Source organism: Apaloderma vittatum, unplaced genomic scaffold (genome assembly GCF_000703405.1).
Source record: "Apaloderma vittatum isolate BGI_N311 unplaced genomic scaffold, ASM70340v1 scaffold9356, whole genome shotgun sequence".
NCBI lineage: Eukaryota > Metazoa > Chordata > Aves > Trogoniformes > Trogonidae > Apaloderma > Apaloderma vittatum.
In genome coordinates, this window is record NW_009721283.1 from 85,110 (window position 1) to 102,136 (window position 17,027).

At 36.3% G+C, this 17,027-nt stretch overlaps 1 protein-coding gene across 1 annotated transcript in view; it reads right to left on the minus strand.

Annotated features, from left to right (window-relative positions):
* The window catches only part of AKAP6 (A kinase (PRKA) anchor protein 6), a gene marked incomplete at its 5' end in the record, with an annotated part of 86,366 nt that overhangs the window by 38,781 nt on the left and 30,558 nt on the right, over positions 1-17,027 (minus strand). The window contains 2 exons of the mRNA XM_009871326.1: positions 8,884-9,108; positions 12,557-12,703. Of these exons, the coding sequence (XP_009869628.1) occupies positions 8,884-9,108; positions 12,557-12,703 (372 nt within the window). The remainder of the gene's footprint in view (positions 1-8,883; positions 9,109-12,556; positions 12,704-17,027) is intronic.

Here is a 17,027-nt window from a genome sequence, read left to right on the forward strand (position 1 = left end):
TTGAAGTAGGCTAGCCTACCTCAAAATCTTACTTGCATAAAGAAATTTTAGGCAAGTGTTCATGTAAATATGTTAAATATTAAATTAACATTAACTTGACTCTTGTACAAGTTAGGCAGGGAGGACTTTGACATGCACAGTTTAGTCTCAGGGCTATGAGAAAGACAGAAGTGAGGACAGAAGCAGGTGATGTGTTAATGGTGAACTCTTAACAGCAGTCAAAAAGCTAAGGGCTGTCACAAGGCAAATGTCTGGATGAGGTGACAGTTTTAGAAGCTCAGCATTACTCATATTGCTGCACCTTCAACTGCCACTCTTCTGCTACCTGGACAACAGGATTGAGTAAGAAGACTAGGTAGGATGAAAGCAAACACTACACAGAGCAGGTTTGCTTTCCTTCGCTAAAGTTTAGACTAAAGAACATAATGAGGTTCCTCTTATTGTGTCCAAAACATGAAAATCAGTGTCACTGGGATAAAGGGAAAGGTGGTGCACTAAAAATGACATTGCATCATCAAGCATTGGAAAAATGCATGGAAGATCCATCAGATTAGAGGCCAGGCCTTCTGTTTTATTCTGAGGTGAGGAAATGCACTTTGCTAACAGATTAACAAAGGAATCGTCCTGCAAAGGACAGGATGATCTTGTTTCTTTTATTTTCCACTGACTTTATGCAGCAAGCATAATCTAAGATGCTTTGCTGTCTCTAGCAATATGTTGCTAGTCTGCAAATCCCATTCCTGACTGATGTCTCATTCTTGTGACACAAAATATACCTGATAAGGACTGCAGTAACACTTCAGAATGGATACTGAAGGCTGCTCTTTTTACACTCATACTCTTACTGATACTGAATCACACTTTACCCTGCAAGTCTACTAAAATCAATGCATTTCCTGGCAGTATGAAATTAGTTTTAGCGTGAGTAAAGGTACTAATAGAGTTTACAATACTACTCCTTGTTGGGACTATGATCTATCAACATACAGGCAAAGATGAAACTTGAGAAACCTGTCCAGTACTGAAATAAAAATTAGGCAATGATCTACTAGGTCAATTATCCACCACCTTGTTAGTAGGATTTAATGACTCCAGAGAACACTATTCAACCCACAATCTGCTAATACTGGAGAGGTTTGCACCTGAAAATTCAATGCTGTATCTCCAAAGGGGCAGTTACAAACAATCAAATAAATAATATAAACACATGCAATAGTATAACATGAACCTTAATGGAGGAAGTACAGTAATTTTTTGTTAACTTTCTTATACTCCTAATCTGCATTCTATTTTTTCTGTATGTTATCACTAACAAAGAAAATAAAGCTTAGAGGCCAACCAAAGCACCAACTCTCACTGCAAATTAGTGCCGGTCAATCTTGGCTTATTTTCAGGGGTAATATTTCCTTCACTTTTTATTTTGTCATCTTCTGCTTGCTTCTCATTTTCCTTCTCCTTGTCCAGGTTGGCGGTAACAGAAGAGAAAGATTCTGTTTTTGTAGTAAATAGATCTTCAAGATTCAATAGCAGGACAATAAGCAGTCACATGTTCAAGGACTCATTTGGATGTGCCAAAAAGAAAGAAAACAATTATACTTTCACTGATAATGAAAATAGTGACGGAACTGAGAATGTTCTCTCAAAAGAAGTCAAGTCATCTATTTTCACTTCTACACTCTTCAAGAGGCCACTGACTGAGAGGGGAAATACAGGCGAAAGTCTCCAGATGTGACTGATGTGAAAGGCTTGGAAAAAGAAATGTAAGACATTTGTCACTATCAAATTGCAAGTTTTACTTTGTAACGGCCAGTTTGGGACAGCTTTCTCTGTAAGCGGGGGTGTCCTCTGTGTTAGTCAGCCTAAGTTGGACCTCAGGTCTTACAAGCCTACTCATGATACAAGAAGTAAATGCAGACCATACCAGTACAGTAAGAACGACAAGAGCCCCACTGCTGCCTTCTCAACAGCTTCAGTTAACAAGGCAGCAGCAGTTCACATAAGCACCCTGCTGCACATTCAGGAAGGCTGAGAGAGAAAATTGGGCTCAGCTGTTCTGGAAAAGAAATAAGCCTGTAGTTAGTGTGGGAGAACCTCACAGATATTAGCAGTAAACCTTTCTGAGCCGAGACTGTAGTTGCCTCAACATCTTCAAGTCCCTCAAGTCTTAAAGACATTCCTGATGATTCCTTGAGTGGAATTAATCTGAGCTAAAGAAGAATTTGACACCTGAGTTAGTCATTTAGAAGCAGGTATTCTGAGGCACAACACATCCTCTCCATAGCCAGATGCCTAAGACAGGACAGATTAATTGCATCCCAAAAGTGCTTTTTTTTTACCCCCAATTAGTGCAAATGAACCTCACAAAAGATCTCTGCACTGTAGGTATCGAAAGCTAGCCTTTCTTAACATACCTCTACCAAATGGCTATGTTGTCTGCAGGGTAATCAACTTGGTATACCAGAAGTAAGGAGACAATAAATAAAATAGAGCTAGGGGGAAGCAAAATATGATTTAGTAGCCTAAAAATAGCCACTAGGTTCCTCTCTCCTCCACCAAAGGATTCAGTGTGTTGCTGTATCTGAGCCCTGCAATCGAGGTTCTTCCCATTACTGCAATAACCTCCATTCCACAACACAATCTGAGTCCAGAAGCTCATTGCCACTGCTAAATTAGAACTCATGCAGATGCTTTATGATACCTCTGTGGAACCCTGCAGCATGACGATGTAACCATCCCTGGTGGCTAGATCTTCTGTGTCCCTTTCTTTCCCTCCAGCAAAGCGAGCACTTGTGGGTGCAAATTTTGAGATTTTGATTAAGTAAAAAGCAACAATGTAAATTCAGAGAATTCACAGTTCAAGCCTCACGGTCCAAATGGGCTGATGGAATGAAAGCTATTGTCTCGGAAGGGATATTTAGTCCTAAATGGGAACTGTCAATAGTGTTCATGTTGCCTTAAGAGCTTATTGAAACACAAATTGAGCTTTCTTTCAGTAAGCAATAAGTATATTAAATCAAAATTTGAGATACATTTGAGTGTGTTAAGTACTTGAATACCATATATGTGTGTATATGTATGTAGTACTGACCATTGATATATGAGTATATTAAAATGAAATTAGAACTATAAAACCACATATCGTCTGAGGGTCAAAATATCATGTTTCTTCCAAAAAATATGTAGAGCAACTTTACTATAAAGAGGTGGCTTCTCATTTAAGCGGTCTGCAGAAGTGTTACTTTGGGCTGGTGGGTCATGTACATTCACTCTGCTTCAAATCATTGTAAGTGGCAACAGGATATATTTGACTTTGGAATCCTACATGGTTTTCATAAAATTTAATACTGTATGCCTTCTTGTTTGCTAAAATTTAATCCAAGAAAAAATTGGGTAAATATATTTTCATCTGTGAAAATCTGAGAACTTTATTAAAATTATTACGACTTTTTTATCATCTTAGAAGTATAAAAAGGATTAAATCCTGCTTGACTTCTTCTGGACTTTCTATTGGAAACCATTTTGCATACTTCTATTACCTGCATATTGAATTTCTGTAATTCTTTGATTGCAGCTCTGCTAGGAACATCATTCCAAAAATTGTAAAGGATCCAAAATGCAGTAGCAAAAGCGATTCCTGGCACCTGTAGGAACTTTTCTCCAATCTCTGAGTCTCCAAACCTTTACTCAAAGTTAATACTCTTATTTCAGTTTGGTCATAATGTTTCATGCTCCCAAACTCACTTGTACTTTATTTGATAGAATTAGGTTTAACTGAACTCTTAGTAAGATGTGCAGTGCTGACTCTTTGCAAACGTTTCAGGTAAAATGATAAATCATCATAAGAAGTACGGATGAACTGATTGATAACCTAATCACCAATGCAACCTATGTTGTTTAATCAGAAAGTTCAGTTGCTTTAGGCTATGGAGAAAGAAAGAGATAGTGCTGAGAAATACTTGTTATTTTTTCTTTAAAAAAAAAGACATTGCATCATCTGTTAAGCTCAGTTACAAATTTAGTGGAAGACGAAAATATACACTTATGAATGAGTCTAGGCGTTAGAAATAGTTACAAGCAACAGATAATTTACATTGTTTACAAGGCAAACAGAAATGACTACAAATACTATGAGCTACAGAATTCAAAAGAGCATTGATTTTTAGCAATATTAAATGAGATAATATTTCTAACATTTTTTGGTATGAATAAACCATCTGATTTCTTTAATGAATATGCTGACTAAAGTCAATGGCAACTACAGCTGTTCGCATTGACTGGACATGAGGCCTGACAAGAGGCCCTTTTTAAGAGCCCAGAATACAGGTTTAGGAGACAGGTAAGGAGCTGAGACTGTTCAGTCTGGAAAAGAGAAGACTTTGGGGGGACCCAATAGCTGCCTTCCAATACCTGAAGGGAACCTACAGGAAGGCTGGGGAGGGACTTTTTACAAGAGTGTCCAGTGATAGGACAACGGGAAATGGGTTTAAGTTGAAGGAGAATAGATTTAGATTGGACCTTAGGAAGAAATTCTTCAGTACGAGGGCGGAAAGACTTTGGAATAAATTGCCCAGAGATGTTGTGGCTGCCCCCTCCCTGGAGGTGTTCAAGGCCAAGTTGGACGGAGCCTTGAGTATCATGATCTAGTTGAGAGGCGTCCCTGCCCATGACAGGAAGGTTGGATTAGATGATCTCTAAGGTCCCTTCCAGCCTAGGCCAGTCTGTGATGCTGTGATATATAGCATGTTGCTTATTGCTTCAAATAAACCAGATCAGGAAACTAAATGAAATGCAACATTATTGTTATCAAAGAAGACCATTTAACAGAAGACCTCTGCTAAAATAGTGCTCTTAAGGGGAAAATTCTGTTCTCGCTCCACACCAGGTCTAGAGGGGAAGAACAGGATCATTCACAAATCTTGCTACCAAAAGCAACAGAAGTGTTCCCAGTTCTACACGACTGAAAAGGGGTTTTGAGGTGGTCAGATACTCACAAGTCTAAGCTTGTTCTCAAGTAGATGATCTGTGAGTCAAAGGTCACAACTACCTTTCCGATGTTGATGGGTCGTTTGTCTCTATTGAATGCCTAAAGCCCTAAGTTTTATTTCAAGTCACAGAAACATATGACTAATAATTTAGGCTCCCTTGCTGTCTTTTGGAGGGCATTTTTCAGAGAAAACAGCATGTTTTTTGAAGTCCCAGACACATAAAAGCTAACGTTGCAGAACATGTCTACTTACAAGCCAACAAGCACACAAATTTCTGGTTAGATCTTTCTCAAATGAAATTTGCTAAAACTTGCATGAAAGAATGTGCATTATTTTTATGATTGCTCTTCATTCTTTCCTGCTCCAAATCTCTCCTGACCCACAAAATTTCCACACATCATTAGGTTAGGAAGTCAGTTGTGCCAATTATTCATCTCATGACGTTAGGTCTTTCAGCTGCTAGAATCATGTGTTTACCTGAGAATCTTGTATTTCATTTAAAAAGTATGGTTCTGGTCCCCATGGTTTCAGTGAAAAGCTAGAAAATATGAATTTGAGGGACTCGAAAGATAGACCAGAAATAAACAGGATGAATAAGTAAAATAAATGCATGTTCGTAGTTATGAAGATCTCATGAATTTTAAGTCAATCTTTTGACTTTCCTAGTCCAGATTCATTAGATTTTCATGTTGCAACAGAATAGAACAAACCAGGAGTAGGACAGTCACATTTCCCCCTTTGCGGCTGAGCAACCTCTGTTCAGTCCTTCACCTTCCTCAACAGGAATCTGGGTTAGGCTGCTCTTAGAAGCTCACTTAATGTTGCTGGGGAATGGCCACCACATGTCACCACAGACTGAAGCTTCATGCCTCTCATTCATAACTAAATACAAAAATGTTTGAGGCAGCCCAGAGCACTGAAAGCTGGTGGAATGAGTAACGAAATGGCTCTGCAGTCCAGCTCCACGCTGTGCTGCACAGAGATCACTGGGCTGACCAAAGTATACCACAAAATTTCCACAAAGCCAAGAAATACAGGACTTTACATAAGATGAGTAATGACCTTAACTAAAAGTATTCTACTAATTCTAATTTCTAAACATGATAATTATAATGGGGAAAAAAAAAATCAGCATAGTCAGCAGGATTTGAACTTTGAATATAAACAAGAAACAGAGGTAAACACAATGAAGCAGTCTCTTCATCCCACAGGAAAATGGAATATATGGAGAAGTAAACTAGAACGTTGCTAGAAGGAAGGAAACAAGGAAGGAATGAAGGGCTGCCGCGTGGTTAAGACCAAAGATAAGGGTCACCACAGCTGGGTTCTACCCTGACAGAGCAATTGACTTTCTGTGAAAACCTGGAAAATTCACTTAATCTCCATTCAATTTATCTCCCTCATTTCTAAAAAAGGGATAATAATACCTACCTTAAAGGTTTAGTGGGGCTTAGTTCATTAATGTTTGTACACCATGTACAGCTCCTTGGCTAGATAGTAATATGGAAATGCTAAGTATTATTATTATACAACAATATCCCAAAAGTAATGCAGCAGTACTTTTTTTTGATGAAAAGGACATTCAAATTAATATCGTGTGATTTTGTATAAAGGAAAACAAAGAAGCCAGAATAATTCTCTACTAGTGAATTTAAGTAGCCCTCCTCCCATCACATTTTTCTCATCTTGGGTCCCAACTGCATGTGAACTATACATTCGATTCACCCTCCAATTGCAGAATGAAACGAAAACACCTGAAAAATGAAATAACTGTTTTTCCTAAGGCATAAGTGTAATTTGAAACATAATATAATGGAATGAAAATCAACGGCATTGTTGAGTTAATTTTATTAAAAATGTTTCTCTGTGTACACTGACTATGTGTATAATCAGGATGGTGCAGCACAATAAATTTCCATTAAGAAACAGCAATTCACTTACCACAGTGAAAGCAGTAATAAGGTTAAACTCCTAAGTTAAATGGAAAGTAAGTCAAACTAAACCCCAGCAGGTTTCCTACCAGTGGCACAGCTAATGTTTTTGAAAATGTTGTAAATGTTCTTTCTCAAATATATGTATTATACATTGCAGCGTGGTTAATTATATCCATTTTCTCTTTTATACACTTCCTCGGGAGATCAGTGAAGAATGGAAAACTTACTTATAGTGGATTTCAGATTTAATGAGACAAAGATGGTTTAATATATATGACAAAGCGATGTGCTCTCTCCATATTTGATAAGTAATTATTTTTTATACTCTAATGGCTACAATTTTGAAAATAATTAATGTATTATTTATGTAACTAATAGATAATCAACCGAGTAATGAAATACTCTGATTACATCATGGTGGGTGGTACTACCTCTACAGCTTTTGCCATGACATCACATCATACATCTCTTACAAGATTCGAGAGATTTATGCACGTTCCAAACATGTAAGTAGCATTGCTATGGTATTTCTGTTTGTATACATACATGGAAGACTTAGCCATATATATAAAAGTATATTTAGATACAAGTTTGTCTGAAATAGTTATGCACTTAAACATATATTAGAGTTTTCCACAGAAATAAAAAGCATCCAGCATTTCCTATGGAAAATATGGATCTATCGCCATGAAGTTCTGCAGGTCTATCAACAGTCCTTCATAACCACTAGCTTTGAAGTTTGCTGATAGAACAAACAGAATCAGCATCATTTTTTTCCCCATTAGCAAAGACCACAAATTATTAATAAAAAAGAAAGGATGTCATAAGAAAACACAAAATTGCATTTAAATGGACATGCTCAGGAACCTGAAAAAACCCTACCAACTTAATCTACATTGACACAATCTTCTCACTAATCCTCATGACTGGAAAAGGAAGAGCTAAGGGATGACTAATTGGGAAGACAGACATTCTTCTGCAGTTGTTTTCTTGAATACTTGCATAAAAATATACATTTAGAAGTGTTTGCAACATACCTTTTGAGGCTAGCGTTTAACAAATTGTCCTAGACACCCCGATGTACTAGTGGAAGAGAAAACCTCTTTACCTCAAAAGCTCAACAATTACTCATGATTCCTTTCTTAATCTTTGGTCAAAGACCACTTGCAGAGAAAAGTGACCTGTAATGATGGCTCAGGTGAGCATTTATTTACAAGTGATAGCTATGAACAGAAGAAAATCTCATGGTTCCACCAGATTTATTGGCTAACTTAATAGCCCTCTTTCCTAAATATCTCCCCACTTTTGGGGAATGGAACAAAACACAGAACCTCCATCAAGTCAGTGGCAAAGCTGAACGTTGGCCTTCAGTGGAAGCTTATCCACCTGAATATAGCATCGTAACTACAATTCTTTTCCCTCCTTTCCATAAATCCTCAGGCTTAGGCTTAATATGTGGCCTAGATTAATGCAAAACTCACAGTGTCTATGTCTATTACACACATATCTATTCACCACGAACTTGAATGTTTTCTCATGTATGCTAAATTTATAACTCTGTGAACGTGACCTCAGATAGGTTATTCTTGACTCATATGTGCAGAGAAATAGTGTGCTATTTAATAGCTGATGGTCACACAACATATTAATTAATTTAACTGATGTAGGAACTGAAATTCAGAGTGAGGATTTTTATGAGAAAACTCAGTTTTATAGTGAAGTAGAATGAAAGAAAACTATTGGTTTTGCATTTGCGATAGCATTAGTCCTCTAACTCTCTCTTTTCAAAAAGTCTAAGGAATAAATAAAATCAATATGAATGAACACACAGTACATAAATGAGGGCAAAAATATTAATATATGATTAAATATGCACATGCACTGCATTAGGTTATGTACAATATAATTATTTTATCCCACCATAAAGAGTTTCTCTCTGAAAACTATGATTGTTTTTTTATTACCTTAAAATATTGCAGTTGTTTCTCAGCATTCATTGTTCCTTCATTTTCTTGTCTCAGACAGGAATTGAAGATGAAAAGCTCTGTATCTCTCAGCCACCCTTTCAGCTCTTTGATCCTGACCTCCAGCTGCCTTACCAGGCTGCCGCTTTCAGGCGAGAGCAGGTCACGTGGACCTAACCCACTGTGCCCTACCATTGTGTCTTGGATCTTCTCTCCTAGGGTTTTCTAATGCATCAGATAAAGAAAACATAGATTAGTATTATGTACCAAAAGATACACAGGTTAGTGTGCAACAAGAAGCATCTGTTAGTTGACTAGAGATGTGGGGTTTTAATCAATAATTACTACTAATATCAATTTGATTCTTTGCTTCCTTGTTTCAATCAATTTCATTTTTTGTATCCTTGTTTTTCACTTATGATGTTCTCTCTGGGTCACTGACTTTGCTGGAAGCACTATAAATCATTGTTTATTAAGAGCAACTATGGACAGAGGAGACAAAATGGTACATATTTTTTTTTAAGTAGTTACTCTACAGAATCTGTACATGGCTTTGGAGGCTTATGAATATGAGAGTTACTGGTTTCTAGGCAGCAAAAGAAAACAAGACAAGTGCTGAGTTCACCAAACTCTTATCCAAGGTACCAACTAAGTTTCTGGGGAAACAGTGAAGTACTGAAATACTTTTTGAGGTATGAATTGTCAGATCATAGTTTCCAAACTCGTAGCACTGAGGTTGTCTACAGGAGCAGTCAGGTCACAAAACGGCTTTTAAAAGTGGATGAACTCATTCAGATGCCAATAAGCTACAAATTGCAAAGCCTCAGTGTTCCTGAACATCAGGCCAATTACTTAGTCAACTAAATTTGGATTTAAGTTCTCCATGTTAAGCATCCACTTTAAAAATAATGGACCAGAATAAACATTCACCTCTGATAGCTAATGAAACTAATTTACTACAGCTTTTCAAAGTAGTATTTCTAATAAAAGAACCACTGAATAACATTTTGATAGTGGACGCTGTGAGCATAATGAATATTCTGAAGAGGCCAGGGACAGAAAGTTACCTTCCTTTTCAGTATTTTGAAAGGCAATCCTTTAACATCACAAGGGAGATATGCTGTTGCCTGCTTCTTCTATGCCAAGCAGTATTTTATCTGACCTACAAGAGGCTGTCAGGCTGACACTTATTATAAGCACTAGATCTGTGCTACTGATTGTAGAATATTGAATGTACACTAGCAATCACATCCAATAACCTTTTAAACTGATAATTAGCAGTGGTTAATTGTTGTAACACGAAGATACAGTTTTAGGTCACCCAGTATGGCTGGCTGTTGAAAATACAAGCTTTAGAAAGTTGCTGGAATATAATTTATAACAACAACGTTAGCTTCCAAAAATAAGCATTCAGACAGAAATAAAATTAGACCAACAGACACTATTCTACTATGTGGCATTCTGTAAATAATGTCTTTAGGAGATCATAACAGAAAAAAACATGCTTTCTTGGCAACGCCCTTCTATTTTCATGGTGCAAATATTGATAATTTGAAGACCCTCAGTGGAATCCAGCACTAGCTATTGTTTTTATGCTGTAACAAAAGTAGCAGCAGGAGGTGAAATCAATGCCCTTGGAGGGTAGGGTCACAAAAAAGAATTTATTGCCACTTTTTTGTTCTGGAACAGTTTGCAATCATAAATTCTTCATAAACAGAATACTTCAGAGAATGGTCCGTCTTCATAAATATACGACAGAGGACATCAATTTCATTTAATTCACAATTTGTGTCAGCACAGCAGATGCCAATGCCTGCCTTGATAGGGTTGTTTAATATGCAATTGAGACAGAGTAATATTCAGCACAGGGGACAAAATTTCACAGATTAAACTGTACGCACCACTGACATTTCATTCTAATGTATTTCCATTCCACACTGTTCACCTTAGATGAAAGTAATATTAAAAACCATATCCCTCTATTTTACCATTGTTAGAAGTTAAAATCCTTGTCTTTAATTTTTTTTCATGCCAATTAAAATGTAATCATGCCAATTAAAACAGTATGCCTAGTGCCGTTAGTTTCTGCAGAGGTTTTTATTAAATTAAACAAAACTCTATCAAACTCTGCTTATTATTCATGAAATTGCATTTAGCAGGAAAACTGTAATAGTTATTTTTTATTTTTCTGTAAATGCTGAAATTAATAGCAAAACTGAACCCAGAGGTATATTTTGATTTTAACATACTGAGCAGTGGAGGGCTTCATTTTTTTTAAGACATAGTTTTTCTAGATTTTTAGAATCACAATCAGCTACTTATCTTATAGTTTTATATAAGACCAGCTCTAATCTGTGCCACTGAATTAACCTTATTAAATGTATTAAAAGTCATAAATGTAAGGCTTACAACTGAAATGATTTTTAAAATACAAGTTATCATGATTGAAAAGAACAAGTTAATAAGTGCCATTTTTATCAGTAAATTTATTAATGTTCAAATAGTTTTAAAATGCTCGTGGGGATGCTGTGTATTAAAATTAAAAAGCAGTAAGCTCACTAGTCACTTACGACAACTTTTAATATTTTCTGACAATTTCCATATTTGGAAAATCAAGCCATTAGAAACAACTGTGCTGAAGTAAAAAAGCCCCACCCTCTGTAGAATGGCTATTGCATTACCAAACAAGTTAAAGTGACACAGGTCAGTATTGAAAAGGCTGTTGGCAGGCATGTAAAGCTCACTTGTAATATATCAGAAATGTTTTTAAACCAAGATAATAGCATGCAAAAATATGCAATGTAACTGTATTGCTAATATCACACATCTATAATTAATCATTTAAAGTAATTTATAAATTTATCTTACCCTTGATTTGAAGTGAAGGCAATTAAGGAGAGAAGTGGATGGAAAAATATATAGTTTGACCTCTCTCTCTCTCTCTCAGCTGTTTTACAACAATAGGACAATAGTGTCTCCTGCACGGTGCCATCCCTGGTCTCTGGGTAACAGAATCACTATATTGCTTTTTGTGCCAGATTCTTGTATCTCACTCTTTGGCTGAGACCCAGCCCATCATAGCGTGAAATGAATTACATGAAACTTTTTTGGCTTTTGTCAAAAGTGAGTTGAATACAGCAGCATGAAACGTATCCTGGCTATATTCTTAGCTTCAGGTATTCAGATCCGTACCAAATCTGCATATGTGTTTTTGAGCCATCGGTGTGACCTGAGATATGCAGTGACAACCCCACTTTTCATCTTAAGGGTATAGTAAATAGTTAAACAGTAGACGTCTCTAACATGTACCTTCAGAATAAATTCTATTAACATTCACTCAAGCATGACAGTCAGTGTATATCAGATATACTGCATTATAGTTGACTTGGTGCATACCCGTAATACATGGCATATTTTACTTACATTTTTTATGTATTAAAGAACTAAAATTATTAAAGTCAGACAGGAGACAAGCATGGAATAAAAAAAAAAATCAACAGAAGAGGAAAATACTATGGAGTTTTTATAATAGCATGAGTAGCTTGTTTGAAATGTACGTGGTGAATTGAAAGAGAGAGATATTTGTGCCTCAAATTAGAAATCAGACAGACAGCGTACTTCAACACACAAAAATGTACACATAACCCACAAACAGCAATAAAAATGCAAATACCCCAAGCAGTTCCCATTTTTCATTAATTGAATCCACTTTTTCAAGGAGATCGTTTGGTAGTAAAACACCACTTTTCTTCAGAGCTTCAACCTTACTAAGCAGTTCCATCTTTTTCGGGTGCCTGATTGACATTTCTACATTGTATCTCTAAAACGGAAAGAAAGAGACAGTATTAGCTACTGTAAAGAGTTTTCTCTACAAAAAAAATCAAACTTTATTTCTTTGTGCCCAGTTATGATCACGCTCACTATGCCATGGTTTTAATTTTACTTTATTTCAGCACACAATCTTCTCATGACATACCATAAGAGATTTAGGTATCAAGCACATAGCTTTTTGGGTGATGTATCCAAGCAGGTAATTAGAAATTGATTACGTATAGTAATATTCACTCACTCACACTATTCACTTGTTCACTCACTCTCTCCTCTGAAGCTTGATCTTCCTTTGTCTAATTCAACTCAGTGGTATCTTATTTTTCAAATATGCTACTTAAAAAAGTGAAACAAGGCTCTTCATTAGAAACAAAACAAAAACAATAAACCAGCAAGGAAACAGGAAATAATGTCATAATTATACTTCATATATAGTTTATTTCTTCTCTTTCTCATGGTGGATTCTGTCTCACATACAGGCCAGAAATGCTATCACATGTGAAAACGTGAGAGTTTCACCTTAGAAAAACAATTAGACATAATTTCCTTACAACACAATACCAATAACTTGATTTTTCTTGCATCAACCAACAGGAACAGTGAAGTGGCACACAAACAAGAATAGCCACAGTGCTCCTATAGTCCAATAGTTACTTCAGGCTGAAACTACCTTTTATTTCCTGCACGGCTATTTATTGATAAAAGAAAGGACACAGAAAATAGGAATAAAACCAGGAGCTTCTCTCAAAATTACTTTAATATGACTTTCTAAATATTTTAACTGTATATTACTTATATGCTCTGTGGGAACATATTCTAACCTACAGACACATTGGCCAGCAAATATCTTTAAAACCTGTATTTTCTCAAAACCTGAATAAAGTTTTAAATATAATAGTGACTATAGTGATTAATTATTTTTTATAGTTGGCACAGTAATTAAAAAAATAAAATTAGATAGGCATCAACTCCTATACAAACCCTACATACAGTTAAGCTAATTCTCTCTCCATCTTATGTGTAAAAGACTCATAGAAACAGAACTTTTGATATGGCCAAAAAAATATGCATTTTTCACTGAAAGAAGAAAGTTCAGCACATATTCTTACAAAGGTGTTTACAACACATACATAAATTAAGCACAGCTATTAGCAAATTGCATCCTAAACATTAAGCTTTCTTTGCTTGAAATTCAGCCACGAAAATTGCTATAGCAGCTCATACTGAAAATGTTAATAAGTGGGGCTAAGTATAAAAATTTGAACTAGAACAAGGAATGTTTAAAACATGGGTGCCTTTGCCAGATCCAAGAACATACTCTGTAGGAAAACAAAGCAAAAATACAATTGGATACAGCTTAAAGAAAATAATAAAGGTGTGAAATCACTGTTTCAGCTAACAGGTCTTCAGCATTTCCATGCATATGTTTGCATATTGTTAGTTTCATATTTTAATCTCTCATTTACACAACACATGCACATCATTTGTATTACGTAAACTTCAGCAAATATTAGTCATTTGTGGATCATAGAGCAAATGTTTTAAATGAGATGATTTAAACCATTTCTCGTTATTAATGAACACTGATCAGGTGTCTGCGTATCCAAAATTACATGAATATGCATAGTAAAAAACAAGGAATTGTTTATAAAGAACTCGGTGTATCGCGGCTAAGGTTTTAGAAGCGTACCACAGTAGGTATCAATTGGATTTGGCACTTGTGATCTGGGTCCACCAAGAGGCACAATTGCTTGATTGGACTAAAACGTTCAACAAGTCTGCTTCTTGGTCCTGTATTACTGCCTTTTCAGCCAGAATGGTTACTAGAGGAGATTACAATCTTCTTCATGTAATCTGATTTCTATTTAAAGATGATATAGCCGAAAAGGATTTGCATAATCATTTCCATAAGCACATGTAATATCAAGGGGAATCCAGAGTCCAATTTGCTAGGCACTGAAAACCAGTTCGTGCGACTCCCTTGCTTTTGTCAAGTGAATTAATAGACTGAGGGAGTCCTCTAGCTGTGCGACACTGGTGCAGACACAGCCAGCCAGCGAGCTCCCAGCCCCTGCTGCTGCCCGGCCAGTGCGGGGCTGATGAAGAAATAAAGCACGTCGCACGCTTCGCAACTGCAATGCTCCTGTTAACACTGAAACAGAAGACGTTCCGTTTAATTTCGGACTAGATAAAGCAATTCGGTGCAGCGTAATCCAAATAGTGTGACAGATGCTATAAAAGGTTGTAATATTAAAAAATAAATAAGCTAGATTTTATGTACGCGTTCTGTCTTTGTCACTCTGTGACCTACTGTATAAACAAGCATGATGAAGGTGCTGATTGATAGAAAATGCATTACGCTGTAACTGTAAAAAATGAAAAAATTCAGTTCATTATTAGATGTATTGGTATGTGACTGAGAGTCAGTATTGTTTCACTCCCGGATATTTAACATGCAGTGTGTATTTTAAGGTAAGGGAAGAGCTTAGTGTACAGGAGGTACGGTTTGAGAACTGATAGCACGAGATGCTATTGCTAATGCTATATTTTAATCCATTAAACACCTACACTCTAAGCAGTTGCATGGAAAAATTAGCTACCAGCTCTATCAGTGCTGCACAACCCTAGTCTGGTAGGACTACTTAATCCTGTGGTGAGAAGATAATTTAATCTTCAGATTCATTCTTTCCTCAGCTTTAAGTGAGCAAAGGCTGCTCAATTGTGAGAGTCTGTGGATGCTATGATATAGATTACTGTTTAACAGCCACAACCGAGATTAAGAAAGTTAAAGTGACAGGTTTCTCACAACAGCCACGATAATAAATAAATGAGTAATATTTAATTTCCCACAACACCTGTCATATTAAAAAAACTGGGGGAAAAGCCCCAAACAACAACATAGGGGCAAAACTGCAAAATATTTACAGCATGATTAGCTGTGTGCAAGCATGGCTGGTTTTGTGTTCCTGAAGCCACTAAAAAGAAATTCAAAACATTGTTACGTAAGTTACAGAGTTTTGGCTTTTTATTCCTTCTCACTCAATACAGTCAATATTTCTCAAAGGAAAAATAGTGGATTTTTGTTTTAAAAAGGCAGTAGTATTTATGCATGAATAACTTTGGCAAAAATATTTAAACCACGAGAAGTTGAATTTCAAAACAAAGCAAGTTAAAACCTTACTTCCCCTGATAAAAATCTTCTACAAAATTCAGGCTGGGTTGGTTGACACACATATTTTGACACTTTATAGTAAACTGTGCCTTTTTTCCCTTATTTTTCTTTTTTTTTTTTCAAAAAATTATATAAAACATTTTTTTGTGTGAAAAATCACACCCGAAAATTCTGCCCAAATGGAGACTGGAACAATGCCTTGTAACAGTGTTAATTGTCACCATGGAAACCAGAAGAATAAGCCATTTTGAAACTGGTATAGAAGGCACACATTGAGCAACTCAAGCATTTTTCAGCCTCCCTCAGTGTTAAGGAACAAGATGCCTAGTCACTGAGAGGTCAGAGAAAGAAATCATCATGAAAGGTTTGTAGATGTGCACTGTCTGGTAAACAATAAAAAAATCTGTACACAGTTAACAACTCTGTAAGACTGCGCACCACAGCTCTCAGAAGGAGAAACACCACAAAAAGATGATCAGAACTGGGGTGCGAATTCCACCTCTCAAGCAAAACTTTCGGGCAATATTATGCAAACCTTGCCCCTAAAGCTCCCTGGGAATTCTGTTGTTGTAATAAAACTTCAGAAGAGGAAAGGGGGAAAAAAAAAAAAAAAAGAGCCTGCATGATGGAATTCAAAATAATGCTCTAAAAGCACACAGAGAGATTAAGACATCCATTGTAAGACTTTTGTATGGTGCTTCTGTTGGTTATAGTGAAAAGAGACTAGACATACTGAACACACAGTGGAGCTATGGCTACAAAGTACAGAAAAATTAAGCCAGTGAACTTTCTCCGTTATTGGAATAAGGGTGTGCTGTTTGTGGATGTTCTGCATTCCATCATTCACATACCAACAAAGTATCTTGAGTCAAATGGCACTGTATGACATACGATTTATATTGGGACTGAGCAATCTGCAATTTTAGTTTTACCTGGACGTTTAAATTTTAAAAACTTGCCTTTCAGGGTGTTTTGACTACTGCAGACACAAATACATGCACACACATGGTCAGGGTCCGTATGTGCATGCAAAACTAGACATACGCAAAATATACCGCATGCATAAAATTGAGTAAAGAATCCTCTGCAAGTAAATTCAGAGAATATGGAATATAACTATTTATAACCACAGAGCAATTCACAT